Here is a 20791-nt window from a genome sequence, read left to right on the forward strand (position 1 = left end):
CTTCTTTGGCGTGGTGATGGGGGGGTAACATCAACACCAGGGAGGCAAACAAATTAAACATGCTTGTAAAGAAGGCTGGCTCCGTGGTGGGAGTTAAACTAGATAATCTGGAGGTAGTTGCGGAGGAGAGGACGAGGAGGAAGCTGAATGCTATCCTGAGGAACCCCTCCCATCCCCTCTATGACGAGCTACTGCAGATGGGGAGCACGTTCAGCCACAGAATGATGACCCTCCTCGGCACACCACAAAGCGCCTTGGCCAGTCCTTCCTGCCAGCCATTAGACTTCACAACCAACACAATCAAACATAAGTTTTATATAATATTTATATAATTTGCTATTTTGTCTATTTATTTATTTTATTTCTTATTCAAATTTATATTTATTTTTTTATGATGTATATATAGATACTTGATTCCTATTCTACCCCGCTGCTTTGGCAATTGAATTTCCTGCATGGGATTAATTAAAAGTTTATCCTATCCTATATGTGGATGTCTGTGTGTATGCACAGATACTCTGTCCCCTCTACCTTTCAGGCTATCATCAATCATCAATGAAGTCAATTGTGGTATTGTGGACCAATGACTACGGCTTCACACAATGTTACAGACGCTTTGTACCGAAGAGACATGTTTTTTTTTTTTTTTTAAAGGGCACTGGTGTGTGTGTGTGCGGGTGTGTGTGTATTGTTGTCTTTGCCTTTTATTAGGTTTGTACGTGTTGTGGATAGTATTAGTCAGCCAGTATGTGTGTGTCTGTGTGTGTGTGTGTGTGTTGTACTTTATTTTATTTTTTTTACCAGACATACAAAGAGACATCACGTACATTGATTGTCAGACAGAGAGCCATAGATGGGGTGTGGGGAAAAAGACAAAACAACCCCAAACAAGGACCACAACCAACACAAGCAAAACAAAAGGACAAAAAATAAATAAATAAGAAAAGGCAGCTTCACCAACATCATCGAGTGGGCATGTGTGTATGTGTGTGTGTGTATGTGCGTGTGTGTATGTGCGTGCATATGTATGTGCGTGTGGCTACATGCATTTAAGTATTACCTAAGGAAATCTCTAATTTTTATAATTATATGCTCTGGATAACATTTGTTCCATTTATCTATTTGATTTCTAATACTTAAAGTCATGAAGAGACATGTTGAAGACGTGTTATGTGGGTTTGTAAGAGACAAGCACATCCTCCGTACTCGTCAACGCAACCATCCCTATAATCATTCGCAGTTCACTTCCAAGAACCATCCGCATTATTTACCAGGAAGGCTGTTTGACAGTTCGGGACTACCGAAATGAATTCTCACGAGGTCACAAATGAAGACATCCAGGGAAACAGCTTGTCAGGTGAGCAAAGCGCGTTTAAAAAATTGATCAATTAAAAAAGTTATGTATGCATTGTATAGGTGTTTCACACATTTTCTTTCTTGTGTTAAAAGGTAAAATCGAAATCTTTATTGTTTTATTCTGTTTTAAGTCAATGTATGATTTTACTGAAAGCCCTTGGTTGGCATGGTTGCAGTTGTTTACCATTCATTTTCTGAAAGAGAAGAATTAGTTAAATTAGTTTTATAGGCAACTAGTTTTGGTATCATCCTTAATTTAATCTTGATAGCATATGGACATTTGAAGGACAGATAAACACCTGTGTCTTTCCCACTAGCCATCCATGATATGCACTATAGTTCTGTGTTTCCTGGCTGGAACACCTTGCAAAAATATAAGTAAAGCTTTCACAGCATGACATTGCCAACTATACTGCCAAGAGACAGCAGTTAGTGTGTTGGCAAGCTTTCTATCAGTGTAAACTGGGCTGTTGGTGGTGTTTGCAAGTTTTTTTGCTGGTAGTTAGCATGATAGTTTGGAACAAAACTCCGTATTGCTGCTTTAAATCAAATAATTTACCTTTCTGCATTAACTATGAAGTATAAACTCTGAAGACTGCCAGCTCTAAATCTTGGTTTCGTATGTCCTATTTGTCTGGTCATAGGACCACTTAGACTCACAAAAATAGTCTTAGTGATAAAGGACTAATAAGACATCTTTATCTAGAGGTTGTCCAATCAGCCAATTCATTAATTAACTAATTCATTAATGAATGAATCAATTATCTTAGAGTCTGCTGGTGAGGGCACTTCTGGTCAGGTCCCAGATGTGAGGTTGATTCTGCACCGGGGTTTATACTTGATCCCTGGTGTCAACCCTCCGCTGGTGGTGGACCAAATCCAGAACTGGGAAATCTGAGATTCGGACATCTTTCTCATCACATACCCCAAATCAGGTAACGAGTCACATCTTCACATTCACACACATTTCCAGTGTCACATCATGTTCCTGGTTGTACATTTGCAGGGTCAATTTTGACAGTGGCATTACTGTATGCAAAAGTTTGGGTACCCCTGGGAAAATTACGTCATGACTTTATGTAATTTATTTGAACTAAAAAAAGACGTAAATACCTGTCCTGAAGCAAACAGACATTACATTTCTCTCTTGAAATATTACTGCAATGTTATCTTTTATTTCATGAGCTTAAAAATTGGCATGCATGTGACCAGGTGGCCATACTGTTGCATACAATTGTGTGGCAAAATTACCTAGTTAAGGCTTTACCTATGCCTTTGACACGTGTCCCCATATTTATCTCCCCCAGGAACCATATGGATGCAGCAGATCATCATCCTCATTGAGGCGAAGGGCAACGTCATGGCAGCTGCAGGGAAGCCCAACTGTGAGCGCATGCCCTGGATCGAGGTCAAGGGAAGTGAGGAGACGTTTCTACAGGCTCCCTCGTCTTCTCCCCGCCTGAGCGTGACACACCTGCCGTACAGGCTCCTCCCAGTTGGCCTCAGACAGAAGAAAGCCAAGGTAAGCGTGTGTGAGTGTGTGTGTGGCACTCTGTCTGTTCAACTATCTGTGTTGTGCCTTTGTGTGTGAATACTAAACATGTGGACCAACACCTTATCTGAGTATAATTCATTTACACTGACAGTGCACAACATAGTGTAACTCGAGCACAGACAATCACACATTTATATACAACCCAGACGTGTTATAAATGTTAGAGAAGGCTGGTGTTTTGGGGTGATGGAGGGTGTCTATGGTTTCACTCATGGCACCCCAATCTTTTCACTTCCTGTTAACCACATAGAGTAGCCCGAGACTCCAGAGGCCACCAAATCCACTGAAATTGATGAGCGTGACGTGCAAAGTTTTGCCCAAGCACATCAAAACAACTCACTCATTTATGAAGCCAAAGTAATGAACATAATGAGAATATTGTTTTTTTTTTTTTTTTTAAAGCTCGACATCCTGCACATACACTCTCTCTCTCTCTAGTTTGAAAAATATAAGATAAGACATTTTTAAGGACACACTGCCTTCCAGTGTTAGAAAACTAAGAGCACCCGACATACTAATACTCAAAATGTAGAGCTTAACAACAAGGTTAGTCACACAAAAGTCAGCTCTCTGTTTGAGCATTTCTTGCCGTTTTTTCAGATAATTTATGTGGCGAGAAATCCGAAAGACGCCCTGGTGTCATATTACCACTTCCACCACTTTGCAGCAGTACTGGAGACTCCTAATAAAGGACTTCAATGACTTCTTTGAAAAGTTCATGGATGGCAGAGGTAGGAGTCATACTGGAAAGATGTAGCCCGTAAATAAAGGGACCCATACATTGTTTAAAGAGTATCTCTGCAGTCATTGTAGGTAGTGTGACTGATTTCCTTCAAACAATCACTGTTAGTGACCTATCTTGCTTTCTATTTCAGTGTATGGCAACACTTGGTTTGAGCACATTAAGGCCTATTACTCACACAAGGACGAGATGAACATCTTGTATGTCACATACGAGGACATGATTCAGGTGTGGCATAACTAGCATGACACATTCAGTTCTAATAGCAGTCTTGCCATGCTTGGTGCCTGTGCTGACTGTCTGAAGTGATGTGTCTCTTGCAGGATCTGCGGTCCGTGGTAGAGAAGGTGTGTTCTTTCTTGGACAGAGAACTCACTGACAGTCAGATGGCCAGCGTGGTGGAACACGCACGATTTAACAACATGATGCGGAACCCGTCCGCTATCTATAGACAAGTATCTGATACACTCCTCAACCACCAGAGGGGATCATTCATGAGGAAAGGTGGGCCGAGTCTTTTTCACGTTCTTATAGTTTCTAGAAATTAGTTATTCCCTCAATTCAGAGATGGGCAAACTATAATAATGAGAATATGAGGTCTTCTTTGCTTCTGATTAGTAGTTCCATATTCATTTAGTGTCTAAACTCAATACGTTTCCCTCTTACACTGAAAGGCCTCTTACTTGACTCTCTGAAAAATGATACCGTTACTAATGAAGAGAATATAGTGACAGAAGAGAAGAACAGCACACAAGCGAGGGTCCACAGCACTGTATGTGTCTAAGAACAAGTCACCCAATGGTGTCATCTGTACTCCATTGTGTTAAAATGAGGCTGTATGGGTTGTCAAGAATTTTATTCTTACCACAGCATTTTCCTTTCCTTTTTCCAGGGACTGTTGGTGATTGGAAAAACCTGTTCAGTGTTGCCCAGAGTGAACGATTTGATAAGGTGTTTCAGGAGGAGATGACGGACGTACCCCTCTCATTCAAATGGGATCTAAAAGAGGTCTCCCCCTCAGTTTAACTTGCGTACCCGACCCGTGTACCTGTGTGACCATAGCAAGCCTCTGAAATGTAATAAGGATATTTATCAATTTAGATGTGAACAGGAGAATATATGGTCCAAACCTGATGTGCGTTCTCTCCGTCTGCCTTGTATTCCTGTTCTCTTAGGGGGTGTGATCATTTCATACATGCAGTTTTTTTGCAGAACCACAGAACCACTGGTGATCACAGCTGCTCTTAATTAAGCAAAAGTGAAGTAAAACAAAATTCCACTTTGATGTTGTGACAGCAATCACAATATTCTGTCGTTGAAGACAAAAACTGTTTGATGTTAAACTGCAAACTGTAGCTCAACTAAACCACACTACATCATTGTTCTGTAAGAGATTTTACAATCATGTCTTCGCCTATAGATTTATGCCGGATGCCCTTCTCGTCTTATTTTTATCAACATTTCCAATAAAAACTTGCAACTTGCTTCTGCCCCCGACTGGCCATATTGTGCTACTACAACAATAGCATCACATGCAGCGCTATTATGCAGACAGGAAGAGGTCTTCACGTTCTGTACCTGAGAACACTACTGCACACCACTAAACACAGAACATGGCAGTCTGATCAGCTCAACAAGTCACAGTTCTGTCAGAAACCACATCCTGTGAGGCCTGCAATGGCCTTACAAGTTCTCTCTAGAAGATGGATTTATTGCTAACAGACATGGATAATATTGCTCAGGGTAATATGCTGGACATGCTAACCCATCCTATAAGAGTGGGCAATATATATTTTTGCCTATACATATCTTGTAATTATAAGGGTTTTCCATCCAATTTATGTATGTTTAGATCCACGGTGAAGTTGATTTAAAATATGACAGGGAAGCAACATCTAAATACTAGGAATAGTCATTGTTTAAGGCAAAGCATGATCTGTCACAATAATACAGAACGTTCAGTTCACGTTCACCAAAATTATGAACGAGTTCATGAACTTTCGTTCAATGAACGCGTTCAGGTACAACACTGCCTGTTAGTACTAATAGTAATAATAATACCAAGTGCTGCTACTGACTATCCAGAGGAGGGAGAGGCAGAGGTGACGGCTGATGAATTTAATGGCATAGGCGTAGAAATCATCAATCATATCAGGGGAAAACTGCACAGAAACACCCCGAGAGGAGGCGTCATCACAGATTACAGCTTTAGTGCGGAGACAGTCTGTGTTTCATACAGAGAGGACTGACAGGCAGCGTTGCGTTGCAGTGCCTTTCAAGTCTAAATGCCTTCACTTGGATCCCATCGCTTCAGTCCTCATCACTACCAAGTGCTAGTGGGTCGAAATCTGGGTCATCTTCATCCAGGTCCAAATCGTCAATGTCCTGGAACAGGGATTCGTCCACCTCCACACTGTTGCCAGCTGACAGGAACACAGAGAAGCAGTAGAGTTATGCTCTATAACAACACGCTTGCGGACTCCCTGCTTTTTACACAACAGCAGCAGGACATGTGTAACACTACGTGTGGTCCACTATAAAATGCAGAATGTGAAAATGAGATTCTGTACCTTCTTCCAGAAACTGGATATCGGATGTGTCTAGATTATGGTCTCTTTCAAAAAGCTGTTTTCCTGTTGGTAATAAACAAATGACAAACAAGCAGACAAATAGTTATAAGGGAGCTTATAAAACACCACATTATTTGTGTTTGGGTGAGAACCACCAGCTACAGTGGGCTACAATTTGCCACTTTTGTTGAGCTATGATTTTACAGGCAACTAGTTTTGCCCACATCACGTAAGGACAGATAAACACACTTTCCCATTAGCTGCCCAGGTTATGCGCTTTATAGCTCTGTCTGGGACGGACCACTCCACAAAATTAGATCACCAAAACCTTCAGTTAGTATTCTAGCAAGGATTTTAGAAAGTTAGCATGCTAGTTTTTGACCAAAACTCCTTACTGCTGCTCAAATCAAATGCAACAAACTATCAGAACAGTGCAAATGACATGGTTCTGATGGGATAGTTGTCAGTACACTAGTCTCTGGATCCTAAAGTTGTCAGTTGATATTTTTGTGCATTAGACTTTTTCAAGCTAAGACTGCCTAAACACAAAGAGCTATGTAAGGACAAAATACTTGTCTATGAAATCGGAATTAATGAACAAATCAGAACGTGTGCCTGAAAGCAGCCAGTACGACACAGTAGTTACTAGTCTATGCAACAAACAGCCATTCAAATATTACCTTGATTTCTATACTTTATGTGGCACAGCTTTTGATGTGATGGTGGCTTTAGAATTACTATCGATTAGGTCATTCTTGGAAATGCCTTAATTTGCATTATACCAGCATTTCTTTATTTATTTATGTATGCGTGGGTTTTTAAAGTGGAACACAATCATTAAATATAAAGGTTGAGAACAACAACACTCCATGTACTAATGTTGCATCAGGCCGGGCAGGGCTTGGGAGCAACCCAAGACCTCAGTACAACAAGGCCCAGGGGAAGGAGAGGCGTCAGCTTGTCCAATAAGAGGTTCGAGCAGGAGTGGAGGAGACCCGCTCGAGCAGGATGGTCGGGATGAGACAACAGGGGGCGTGGACAAGATGGGAGCAGGCACTGGACCGGAAGATCTCATGGACTGAGCTTTGGAAAGCGGAGCCGCTCCAGATTAAGTTCCTGATCCAGTCGGTCTATGACGTCCTCCCCAGCCCATCCAACCTCTTCTGTTGGGGTCTGGCAGAAACACCTGCTTGCCTGCTGTGCCTGAGGAGAGGTTCACTGGAGCACATCCTGAGCTGTTGCCCGAAAGCCTTGGGTGAGGGGCGCTACCGCTGGCGCCACGACCAGGTGCTGAAGGTGATAGCAGATACCATCTGCACAGGGATTGCACGCAGCAGACAACAACAGCCAGCTGGGCATTCCATCGCCTTTGTTAGAGCTGGAGAGAGGCCACGGCAGCGCCCAAGCCAAGGAGGGGGGCTCCTTACCACAGCTAGGGACTGGCAGCTGAAGGTGGACCTGGGCAGTCAGCTTAAATTCCCGGAGACCATCGCAGTGACCACACTCAGGCCCGACTTGATTCTCATGTCAGAATCAACAAGGCAGGTCATACTGCTGGAGCTGACTGTGCCCTGGGAAGACCGGATGGAGGAGGCATTTGAGAGGAAGAGGGCCAAGTACGAGGAGCTGGCAGGCGAATGCCGCCGCAACGGGTGGAAAACTCGGTGCAACCCCATCGAGGTTGGATGCCGAGGGTTTGCAGGCCAGTCACTCTACAGGGCTCTCAAGTTGTTGGGAATAAGGGGACTGCACAGCAAGAAAGCCATCAAGAACACCACAGATGCTGCTAAGAGGGCATCAAGATGGCTGTGGATCAAGAGGGGTGATCCGTGGGCAACACAAGCTACCTAGACAAAAGCCGGGGACTGATCAACGACTGATCAACTCCGGCTGGGTCGCCTGGGCGAGGGTGTCTGATGTTGAAAGACCCGAAACACCCGATGATCCCAGGTTCCATCACTGATGATGTGTCTAGGTTGCACCAGTTGGTGTATATTAAACCTCACTGATATTAAGTCGTCCAAAGGTTAAAGGGGCATTAAAAATGAAAACACACAAGGATTAAAAAGGAGATTTCTTGACACCTGATTTAATATCAACTGATCGACTCACACTGTTAAATCAACGAGGCAAATGTAGAGGTGAAGAGAAGCTCTCCTCACACACAGTATGAGTGTGACACAGATTAGTGTATGTTACCTGTGAGTTTGTTCTTCCCTGCCAGCTCCTCCTCTCTCTGGAGTATTCTCTTCTTCAGCTCACTCATGTCTTTCTCGAAACCTGCCTTCCACGTCAGGAAGTTTTCTATGGTGACCACTGTGCCCTGGAAGTGCTTCTGTTAAGCAAACAGACACACACAAACACACTCACTTCAGACAGAGCAGCAGCACGGGACCAACACTACCAGACAGTGACCAGAACAAGCCTCACCAAGCCATCACTCACAGGGCTGAAAGATTGTGTTTTTTACAGAAATGAATGCCAATGCTGATAAACAACTTAACATCAGAGGCAGAATTGGAAAAGAGGAAAGGGGTCCTATGCAAAGTTATTTACTTTAAGGAAAAAGTATGACCATTATGCATTCCTTAATTACTTTTTACTATCAAACATGGCATGTGACTTTTATCCTTATATATTTCACAAGCTCATCATAGGCTGTTACATCTTCCATTTGTTCGAACCTTCTCAGCCTCCTCCGTCTCCCTCTCTTGTCTCTTCTGCTCCTCCTCTTGCCTGATCTTTATCTGGTCAACTATCTCGTTCAGTTTCTCCTGCACAGCAGTGACTAACGTAAAGATCATCACCATTCCAAGGTTCTCTTCTGCCTGGAAACAAAAAACACACAAAATTGTACAGAGTTGTCCATGATGACGAACAAGAACAAGTAAACCCTGAGTATGACATAGAAGATGAGCAACAGCCAAGAAGTACAGTACAAAGTAGTGCTGAGATTTCACCATGTACAAAAACAAATAAATAAACACATACTCTCAAAAGGGTCATTGGGTTAAGCTGTTGTTGCTGTTTTTATTAGAGGCCTCTTATTAGAAAGTTATTGGAGAGTTGTTTATGGTAACCTGTGAACATGGCATAGAATCAGAGAGATGCAGTTCCAAAACACTACAAAAGCATATATTTGTTATTGTTAGATGTTAGAGAGCACAGCCAGTGATAATCATTCAGTTGTAAACAGCACTGTGCATATATGTAATCATCTGTATCAGGCTTCCAACAGATAAAATACTTTTGTAACATCTGTAGAACAGAATTGGATGCTTAGTACAGATGTCAACCATGCACGCAATGCAGTAAATACAACACATCTATTTTGCCTCACAATTTATGATGATGGGTCCTTGACAATGGGAGAGAAAAAGATTGACAAACACAGAGAGAGGGGGGGGGGGGGGAGAGAGAGAGAGAGAGAGAGAAAGAGAGACAGCTAGACAGACAGACAGACCTGCTGTTGTAGTAACTTGAGGACGTCCTCTGCGTCTCGATCCTCCAGGTTCTCCTTGGAGTCAATCTCCCAGAGGGGGGGCTCATCTGGGTACTTCTCCACATAGGTGAACTTTAACGTCACTTCCACCACTGGTAAAACACAAGGCACATTAAGTTAGTTATCATTAAGATGCTTTTAGCCAGATCAGCTTACAGTACACGATGTTAACTCCGGTTTAACTTTGTTTTAGAGTTCTGCAATAAACAGAGCTGCGTATTTGCTTTGAGAGCATCAAAGTTCTAAAGCCTTTCTACGGTGTGACAACGAGACAGTTGCAGGTGGTGTACACGCCTGTTATGTTACTACACAAAACTAAAACACAAAGATAATAGGTAGACACTTACTTTCGTCATCTTCCCCTGCATCTGACGTGACTGTGATGGTGAAGCTTGCTGGATCATCTGACAGTACTACAGAAATGTGGGAAAACAGAATAGTGTCCATGGACTAATTCAAGACCATGTCAAGTTTACTTCGGGAGAGAATGTCCGTTATCATCGCCATTGAATGTGGACTACCCTTGAAGGCAGCATGCATGTGGCAAGACAGATCTCTCCCACTTCGCCGACAAATGTAAGCTGCCTGTCTGATAAACTAGCGAGAAAGGTCTCTCGCGTAAATTAGCTGATATGGTAGCTACATAAGGTACATTATATATTCTATTTGTATCTATTATGAGTATTTTATTTATATTGCTGCTTAGCGAGAGGAAATAGCTAGCTAGGTAGCCATCTCCTGCATAGCCATTCTCATTTTGAGTCTAGCATTTCGAATAAGTTAGCTGGCTAGTGCTGGCTAGCCCATGGAGTGGTTCGCGTCTTTCTTTGATTCTGTTTACCTGTGAAAGAGTCTGGGTATATGGACTCTATTGCTTCCAACTCGTTCCTTTGCTCCTCTCCGTAGTCTGTCATTTTCTCTCGCTCCTGTCCATCTATTATGGATGGACCACGTTACAGTGCACCGAGCAGTGAGTCTTCTCTACAGAGGCCTTGAGTTCGATTCGATCGAGTACGATTTGTCATTCCTGAAATGATGCAGCTCTGCGGATCATTGTTAGTGTGGAATCGGTTATTGAGTGTACATTAAATGTAGTAGAGGCGCCCAGATACACGTGTCTATTAAGTTATTTACGTATTAAAAGCAAGTAAAGTAGACAGCAAACAACAGCCAACTTGCAACTGCATTACAATTCTGATATAGATTATTTGACCTGAATAAGACCACGTGACACGTCCCTTCATTTAAAGTGAGAGACACACGTAATATAGGTAGCCACAATATTGTTCTTCCACATGGCACACAATTGATGTAAAGATAACAACTCAGATTTGCAGAACAAGTCATAAACTATCGCATCCTTGGGTTAATGTCTCTGCTGTTTATTACCGAACTGATGACCCTCTGTATTGTCCTGCCTCTTAAGTTTGCAACACCACCTCCAGGGTTCTCTAATGCAGTGCTGTGTGCCTCGCCTTAGAACATTTGAAAGTTATGGAAATTGTTCAAGAATATTTTCAGTTCCCCATTTCTACCATCTTACATCTCTAATGGATAAATCATCCATTACATGTGGATACAAATTCAAGTAAACGTCAACTTACTAACTTACAACATTATGTGTGTGTGTGTGTGTGTGTGTGTGTGTGTGTTTATATATGATTATATATGAAATATATATATATTATTTATAATTTTTTGGGAAGAGAGACATCCCCACCTTTGTTTACCTACTGTACACAATACTGCAAATTGATTGGTTCTGAGAAAGTCATGGCTGAAACTATTGGTGTTTGCACTGTACATCAACAGAAGACAATTGTGTTGTGACCTTTCTGTGGTCAGGGAGAGAGAGAGACAGAGAGAGACAGAGAGAGAGAGAGAGAGAGAGAGAGAGAGAGAGAGAGAGAGAGAGGGAGAATCAAGTGACCAGTTAAAATTAAATGAAGGGTGGGTGTGTGTGATTACCGTGCATGAGTCAGACGCTGCCTCTGGCAGTATATATTCAGGGCAAGTTTGAACAGGGCACTAGTTTTAACTGCCATTCTTTAAAGCAATATGGTATTTTCACTCTGGTAATACATAGTATACAGTCATTAGCCTATTACACATATTTTGTGCAACATTTTTAGTTTTAGAAATAGTAGGTTTGTGTCTATAAATCACTTAACGGCCTTGCCCCACCCTATATTTCCGACTTGATTTCTTTTTATGATCCATCGCGTTGCCTAAGGTCCTCTAATAAATGTCTTCTCACGACCCCGAGAATAAACACCAATGCACACGGTGCCTTTAGTTACTGTGCCCCAACCCTCTGGAATAGCCTACCTCTGGAGTTAAGGTCATCACACTCAGTTCTCTCTTTAAAAAATGGAATTAAAACTTTTTTATTTTCTTCAGCCTATTCATGACTATACTGTAGGTCTTTGTTTTTAGCACTTCATTTTATTGTTTTTATTTTATTAATTGTATTGTTTTTATTTCATGAATATATATATACATATATATATATATATATTTGTTTATTTAGTTGGTTTGTTTGTTTATTTTAGATAATTGAATGTCTTCTCTGCACATTGAATGTTAATTCTCTGATAATTGAATGTCTTCTCTAGCACATTGTGTCTATGAAATGTGCTATATAAATAAACTTGAACTTGAACTTTATTTATTAACAAAGAATACAATTTAAGGTCATATTTTAAGATGAGATTCAGATGCATACATTTTTTTGTTTAAATTAAAATCATAAACTGATCATGTCTATGTACGCATGTGCTATAATGTCAACACACACTGAGGCAGACATGATGTAGATTATTTGGAATTGTGAAGCATACAAACATGTAAAGGCGCTCATACAATTATAAATATAAGTACTGAGAACGTCCATTATGTGCAATACCTGGACATAATTTATTTGGTCTTCTGTACGAACAACACAAACAAATACTGTGATATGGGAGTCATTTCTCATTTTTAGATTTTTGCCATATGCTTATCCAGTAGCTGATAATGGGGTCTATCACACCATATATGCACTGCAGTTAAAAAACATGACCATCAACTTACCCAACCAGTCAAGCATCTCTTTAACAGAGGCTGAATATGAAATACAACGCCAGTGCCATACATCTCCTCAATAGGAAATCAAAAGCTGGAGTTGTATGTGGTTGCAAACAGGAAAGGCACTAATAGAAGAAAAACATAATCTTAAACAGGCACATAATGCTGTATTGATGCTGAGGTCTATGGGCCTTAGTATTTTTCAGAGATGGCCCTGTCGTCTTCGTGGTAATAGAGTTTTACTAAGTGGTTTTTGATGGTCCATGCTCTTTGCCTAGAGGAAGTGCAGCATATTGTCCCTGAGGACTGCAGTCACATGACTTTCAGGCATCCACTTCTCTTTTCAGCCAGCCACAACCTGCTGATCATCAAGTAATAACACGGAATGTTACCTCAAGATGAAAATGCTGTTGACCCAAATCATCTGAAACCCTCTAAAACCAAACATTTCATTCAGCAGTCATCTCTATATGAGACCATCTCTATGCGAGACCATTTCTATGTAAGACCATCTCTATGTGAGACCATCTCTTGTGCAGCATTAATCTTGCATCTCTTCTCTACATCATCTCAACGCCACGTTCCACTTCCAAGACAGGTCTCTTCTCTGGGTCATAGTCTCGATCAGCACAGTCTACATAGCGCTGTAAGGTGCTGTAGTACTGTTCACTGTGTTGAAACGTGTACAGGGACGAGACCTGCTCCCAGGCCCTGTGGTTGGGGAAGGGGAATGCCTCAGGCTCGTGGTTCTCAAAGAAGCTCTTGAGATTGCGCTCTGCTAGTTTGGTGGCGTATTCACCGGCGTACACGTCAAACTTCTCTCGCTCCTTGTCCATGTAGCGCTTCCAGAACGTGAGCTGAAGGTAGCTCACCTGTGAGCGACAGTTTCTGTAGCAAGTGCCAATCAAACCTACCACAGCTGCAACTATGATGATGGTCCAACCCAGGATCTGCAAAACACGCACATCCAGTTAATATGTGTACAACCAAAACGGATTTGAAAATAAGGTTAATGAGTCTGATTTATTTTATAATATGAATATATTTGAAGTGAATATTTAAACACACCTAAATATGGTGCAATACGTAGACAATTTTTGTTGTCAATGACAAAACATTAAAGTGCCATGCCAAAGTAACAATTAAAAGATAATGTCCACCATCTAAATTATTTGACTCTGGCATTTAATATATTTCTCTTCATGTGCAAGTGCAAAAAGAGTGGTAATAAAAATGCCTGTACGAGACAAACAATATACAAGGGAATAGGGCCTTAAGAATGACATCATTGTTTTATTGTTTTTCTGAGAAAACAACATACTGCATTTTTTAATGTGTTCACTTTAAATGCAATGGTACAATATTTTCATCTATACATTACTACAATAATTTACTGAATGCCTCTTCACCTGTAGCAGGCCTCTTCTTCACTTACCTGTGACTGAGCCCGGAACATCAGGAGCAGCTCCATGTTCTCGTCTGCCGGGAGCTTGGATCTCTTGCATGGAACCCGTGCCAGTTCATCCCGGCACAATCTAGTCTTGTTCTTGCAAAGCAACGGCACCACCAGGTTGTCGTCCAGACCGCTGACGGCACACTCATAGAACGTGCCGTTGAGAAGTGCCACACAGAGCCACATAATGGGCGCCACAACCGCCCCAGCCAGCACTTTCATGAATGCCGCACAGCAGCCCATGCAGTTGCCCCTGGGGCAAAGCTTCATTGGGTTCAGGCAGCAGCCGGTGTAGAGCCTCCATAAGCGGTTGCTGACAAACAGCCCTATGAGCAGCAGCACTACGGCCGGTCCCAGCAGGAAGATTATCCCATAGGCAAAGTTCTGGTCACGGTTGCATGGGCATTTGAAAGACACCATGGAGAACATCCTCTCACCTCCTATAGTGAGGATGGCCATGAAGCCATAGCCTATGGTGGCTTTTTGGTCGGTCAGGATACGCATAACGACTTTGAAGGAATCCATTGTTTTCTCTGAGTTCCTTGGCACCTTCCAGATAGAAATAGGTTATGTGGGAGGATAAGACTATGGTATGCAGAGGAAGAACTTCTCATTCCTAACCTCTAAACTAGAGACTAAAACGCTGCCACAGTCGTGTCTGCTCCAGCCACTCCCATTGTTTTTTTCTCTTCTGAATCAGACCAGTTGTTTTTCCTTTTCTTCTCTTCACATCTCACCCTCCAACCACTTCCCCCACTCGTCCAGTTCCTCGTCTCATCCGTTGTTCCTCTGGGTGTTGCCTCCCTTTCCAAACTCCTCCCTGATTTTCTCCTTTATTCCCTCCCCTCCCCTCTCTCCTCTCCCTCTCTCTCTCTCTTCCCTGCTTTGGGAAGGCAACGGGAGTGGGAGTGCACATAAAAAGATGTGTCATGGTGGAGGATCATGCTTATATACTCAGATTTCTGTTTAAAACAGGGCTCCCCACCCCCTACCCCACCCCCTTTCCCTCGCACCGGTGAAGGGAGGGAGACACTGCCACAGAACAGGTTCAGAGCCTGCTGATCTGGTTTGGAAGTTCTCATGCAGTGTGTTGATTGTGTCTCTCTCTCTCTCTCTCGCTCTCGCTCTGTTTCTCTTTCTCACACAGAGAAATGTGTCTGAATGTGGATATCTCCCTCAACAATTATTGGCACCCTTGTCAAAGATCAGTAAAAAGTTATTTTTTTCTTCTAATCTTTTGGTGTATAAGCTTAGTCCCACACTAGTAAAATACATTTTAAAAATCCAACCTTTAATTGAAGTATATTTATTCTGAGAAAAGAAAACTTAAACAACATCTACTACAGTTATTGGCACAGCTGCATTTAATACTTTGTATAACCTCCCAAAAAAACAGCACTGAGTCTTCTCCTATAACATCATTAAAGGCTGGTGAATGCAGAGCAGGAAATGTCAGATCATTCCTTTTTACATAACACTCGTCCAGCCAGGGTCATACTTCCTCTCTTGTGCACATTCCTCTTAAACTTTGTGTTTGGTAAACTGTTTTTGTGTTGAATTATGGCCCAGTTTTAATTTCTGGTCAGAGGCAGACTTTTTATTTAAATCCATTATACCATGTACCCATTTGAAGGACAAACAGCCCCACAACATCACAGATCCTCCAGCATTCCTTACAATGGGATCAGGTTCTTTCAGTCTGTCATCCCTTGTTTTACGCCAAACCCTCCTGCAGAGTTTGTTAACAAAAAGCTCAATTTTTGTATCATCTGACAAAAGAACACGGTTTCAGTCAAAGTTCGCTAGCGTTTAGCAAACTCCACGGTGATTATGATTGTGGTTGAATGACTGATATACCGACATGTCTCCGAAATAATCTGTTGTAATGAAGGTGGTGTCTGATGGTAGTTTTGGAGACTTTTGTAACTCTCCAACAGGGATTTGTTGCCTCTCTTACCACCTTTCTCACTGTGCATGAGTGGCAAAATCAATTTGGGTCCTCTTCCAAACAAGTTGCTACAGTTCCAGTTGATTATAGTCGTAACGCTAGATATGGACATTTTTAGGTAAGTAGCTTTTTTTTGACTCATGGGTCAGCACACTTTTCCCTTTTTTGATTTAAATTTTTTTCTTATCATTCTCATATTGAAACATGTATAAGGGAATTTGGCCTCTGTGTCATCTCATTATACCCTAGTAAAACAGGAAGTCTATAGTTGTTGTGGTAGTAATGTTTATAAGTTTACCCTCTTTTCCAGGGGTGCCAATAATTGTGGAGGAGACGGTACCTATTTGTCACAATTGTGCTTTATTCCACTGTTTGCTTCACTTTCACATTCACACTCACACACACACACACACACACACACACACCGGTTACTACTATATACTACTATGTGCTACAAGGTTACAGATTATGTTAGTGTTGTTGTCATGTCACTGCTATCTTTCTGTCAATGTCTTAAATGAATTCCTTAAAACCTCTGCTATAACATCTGTTTCTCAGATGAGCACTCTTTGGTGATTTAGCTCCACAAGGGGGAGACAAAGGGTTGGGGAGAAGGGGGGGGGGGGACGGGACTTGAGAATCATGCAGATTCAGACATAAAGCCAAGGTATTAAGAACATTTCACAACAATCTGATGAAACCGGTAGCAGACACAGGCTATTTTTCAGATCCTCCTCCACCTTTGCCAAATCTTAAGCAATCCTGTGCACAACTGGCAAAAGACTAATCATATACGTGTCATAATGGATAGAGGAAGTGCTTGAAAACACCACACTTTCATTGCACGTCTGTGAAAGGAGTCCCCCCCCCTTGTGGGGGCTTGTGGGCTACATCTAAAAGATTTGTTATTTCTCCTCACTAATTAGGGATGCACGATATTGAATTTTAGCCGATATCCGATATGCCGATATTTACAAGCTCATTTTGGCCAATTGCCGATGCCGATATATACACCTCAGCTTTTTAATTATTGAAAAGTCTCTCCTGTACTAGAATTAATCTGTTATTATGCTAGGGTATTTCTGTAAATACAGGACATTACAGACTTGATTTGTATCATTTTAGAAATAAACATTCACTCATGAAACTGAAATGGTTTATATATAAATGTATAGATTTATATATAACAGATTTATTTATATTTTCACGTCACAATTTTCATACTTGAACAGTACCTCCTTGAACTTGAACTACACTCTGGAAATGCAGCTTGGCTTACTTGGCAAGCTAACGTTGGTTAACTGATATACAGTTTAATAACGTCCCTTCTAGGATTTCTAGACTAATCTATGTAACGTTATTGCCAAGTTAGCTGTATAAATTCCATATATGGAAAAGTTAGCCATGTACAGATAGCGTGGGCTCGTGACATAACGTTTCACATCGCGTCAAATGAGGCATCATCAACTTCTCTGGTGTCACGTAGCATGCTTGGCTAACTTTGCAAGCTAACCTTGGTTAACTGACTTACAGTTTAATAATGTCCCTTCTAAGATTTCTAGACTCATCTATGTAACGTTATTGCCAAGTTAGCTGTATAAATTCCATAAATGCAAACGTGAGCCATGTACAGATAGCGTGGGCTTGTGACATAATGTTTCACATCCCGTGAAATGAGGTATCATCAACTTCTCTGGTGTCACGTAGCATGCAAGCTAGTGTTGTCTAGCTAACTCCGTAACGTATTAACGTCTATTAGCGCGACAGGTAATGTTGTAAAGCGTGGCACGCGGGTGGTCTTCTTCTATGCATGCAACCTACGTTATGGCCAAGCTGCATCTCCTCCTCCTTCTCCTGAAAAGTTTTCTGACAAATAGGCATTTTGTCATCATCCTCTGATACTGTGAAGAAGGCTACTGCCACACAGCCAACGCTCATAAACATGTGCTTCGCGTGCGCATAATTTACTAGGGTGACCAGACGTCTGGATTTAGGCCGGACAGTCCGGATTTTCAATGCCCTGTCCGGCGTCCGGCGCACCATCAAGCAGGACGCATATTTGTCCTCCTTTTTGGAGTTGCACTGGGCCTAAAGAATTGACCCTTCGCTAAGCCACGCCCAAAAACTGCCCCAGGCCAATCGTAGTTTAGCAACGGGTAACTAAGCGCGGAAGACCTGACAAACATTTGGCAAAGTGAAGATTCCGAAGCACTGTGCCTATGGGTTGTGCAAAACCGACAGCCGATACCCAAAGAGTTTGGAGGGTGGGGTTGAATTTTTCCATTCCCAAAACCCAAAACTCAATATGAGAAATGCCGTGAGTGGGTAAAGAAGTGTGGGAGGCCCCAATCGCAGCTGAATGTTTACAAAGAACACTTACATTTGCTTACAACAAGCTAATGTTAGCAAGCGAGCTAACTCATCTCAGTATTGCTTGCATATAATTACAGTTCTTTGTTCACAATGCACATATTTTAACGTAAAATGAGACTATAAGATACATATCTACTGTTCGCGTTTGACATACTGTTGAATGTATTTTGGCACTTTGTTAAGTCTCCCACATGAGGACAAGCTAATGTTATCAAGCTAGCGGATAGGTAACTCATCTCAGTATTGCTTGCAAATGATTACGGTTCTTTGTTTATAATGCGTACATTTTAACGTAAAATAAAATGGTAAGAGACAAGATGCAGGCTCGCTTTGACATACTGTTCAATATATTTTAGCATTTTGTTAAATGACGGCCGACACACAACTTCCCCAATCCGATTGCTGCTCTCCCTGTGTCAGTTCCTACGTGGGAGCATCAGGGGGGTTGCCGGAGGTTTTAATATGTATTTCCCCATTGTCTGACTTCGCGCAGATATCATGTATGTATCCCTCAAAAGCATACTGAAGCCCCTTTTGCCTCGTTCTTTCAGAGATCTCCCCTGAACTCCAGAAATTAGTAATTATCTCTCTGCGGACGTCAGATAACGGCACTTATCATTGAGATTGATATGCCAGGTACGAAAGCTTGTCAGGCGTAGCAACAGTAGTTAAGGTGGGCGGGGCTTAGCGAAGGGTGAATTGCGCTCTAGAATATTTTTGCTGGAACGCGGTATAACACATGATTGGCTTAAAGTGGTGTCTGATTAATATCTGATAGGCTTCACGTAAATTCTAACCCTATATCATTGGTTAAAAACGTAAACAAGGCTCCATGTGCTGGCTACGTCGTACATATGCTGCTGGCTACATTGACTTAACACACATAGAAGAAACATGCCTAAACGCCAGACGTCTTTCAATCCAGAGTGGGCAAAAGAACACGACTTTATATCAAAAAGCAGTCGAGACTCCTTGCATGGCTTCTGCACTTACTGTCGCTGTGACATTGACATAAGCAGTCAAGGTAAACGCGCACAAACTTTCCTCTTCTTTCTCGTGCCAGCTCTGCTAATGCGAGTGGACGTGCTTTCAATGTATCATGCTAGCATACAATAAACGTTGTGTTGCCGTGTGCGTTACCGACAATGTAAGTGTAATTCATGTATCTGCTATCTTTACATTCTTTATATTAATGGTTACAAGCAATAGCTGCTATAACTAGTCATTTCTCGCATACTTGTTCTAGCCTGTGTATACGACGCTAATACGGAGATCCATTTGTTTTGATATTGCTGGTAGCTTAGAGTTCAGACTGCCAGGCCATTTGTGGTCTTAGAGTGCCACCTTGTGGTATAGTAATGTAACAGCATTGCAATTACAGTGTTGCTGATACACTGATATGCATAATAGTGAATTATATAATACATGATTCATAACTGATAGGTAATTGTGTATATTGTTCAGATATTTATATATTTACGTATATTAGTACAGATTGGGAGTTATGAATATTTGTTATATTCTGTATTTCTTTATTCTACAGAAACCACATAAACAAACAAATACTTCTTTTAATGTATGATTATTTCACTGCAAGCACTTAATGCACTTGATCAACCAGCTAGAGGTTAAACACAAATAAACCTGTTTCTACTACACCTGAAGGTTGTGGCTACTCTCCGACCGGAGTACGTAGTTAGATAAGGGCAAACCAGTGTGTAACGCCCGACTCACATTGCTGCGTTGATGCGTCAGGGTTAACGCATCCCCATTCACTTTGCATGGGGTGACATCATCCTTTGCCGAACTGAATTGTGGCTCCGTTTGGTTCGCGTGCGTTGCGTTTCATGCTTTGCTCGCGACAAGAGTTGAAGAAGGTTCAACTTTTCAACAGGCAATGCATGCATCAGCCAATCATATTGCCTTTCATGCATAACTGACAGCACAGGCACTAGCCAATCATATCCCGTATATGCTCACGTCTACAGAGCGGCAAACTCAAAAAAAAAAACATGGCTGCCAAACTCCGTAGATGGTCGTATTTGTACCTACAAGTTGGTTGTTTGACTTTTTTTTGGTTAGATTTTTTAAAAGTTACCGAGAAATAGACACTGTACAATGTAAAAACCCCTTTATTGTAACTGAGAAATACGTATCATAGGATTTGCGAGGTGTCTGAGCACACTGTCTAATGATGGGTTAGGGTTAGCATGCTACTACTCACAG

At 41.8% G+C, this 20791-nt stretch overlaps 2 protein-coding genes and 1 pseudogene across 3 annotated transcripts; 1 reads left to right on the forward strand and 2 right to left on the reverse strand.

The window, feature by feature from the left end:
• The first annotated feature begins 1305 nt into the window (after positions 1–1305).
• Positions 1306–4679, forward strand: LOC308380114 (amine sulfotransferase-like; annotated as a pseudogene). Its single transcript has 7 exons — positions 1306–1357; positions 2127–2291; positions 2664–2878; positions 3512–3642; positions 3787–3881; positions 3977–4157; positions 4546–4679. The product of its transcript is annotated as an amine sulfotransferase-like (transcript).
• A 1077-nt stretch (positions 4680–5756) lies between these two features.
• On the reverse strand, positions 5757–10895 carry rwdd1 (RWD domain containing 1). Its single transcript, XM_080858590.1, has 7 exons — positions 10567–10895; positions 10073–10138; positions 9687–9817; positions 8908–9051; positions 8423–8558; positions 6224–6286; positions 5757–6076 (listed from the first exon to the last, which is right to left on the reverse strand). The coding sequence occupies exons 1-7, from the start codon at positions 10637–10639 to the stop codon at positions 5964–5966; spliced, it is 726 nt and encodes a 241-aa protein (XP_080714716.1). The 5' UTR covers positions 10640–10895; the 3' UTR covers positions 5757–5963.
• Positions 10896–13351: 2456 nt separating this feature from the next.
• calhm5.1 (calcium homeostasis modulator family member 5, tandem duplicate 1) lies at positions 13352–14769 on the reverse strand (the record flags this gene model as incomplete). The annotated part of the gene is made up of 2 exons (XM_080857491.1): positions 13352–13741; positions 14227–14769. 2 exons carry the CDS (start codon positions 14767–14769, stop codon positions 13352–13354), a joined length of 933 nt encoding a protein of 310 aa, XP_080713617.1.
• Positions 14770–20791: the final 6022 nt, after the last annotated feature.

Source organism: Sprattus sprattus, assembly GCF_963457725.1.
Source record: "Sprattus sprattus genome assembly, chromosome: 19".
Taxonomy (NCBI): domain Eukaryota; kingdom Metazoa; phylum Chordata; class Actinopteri; order Clupeiformes; family Clupeidae; genus Sprattus; species Sprattus sprattus.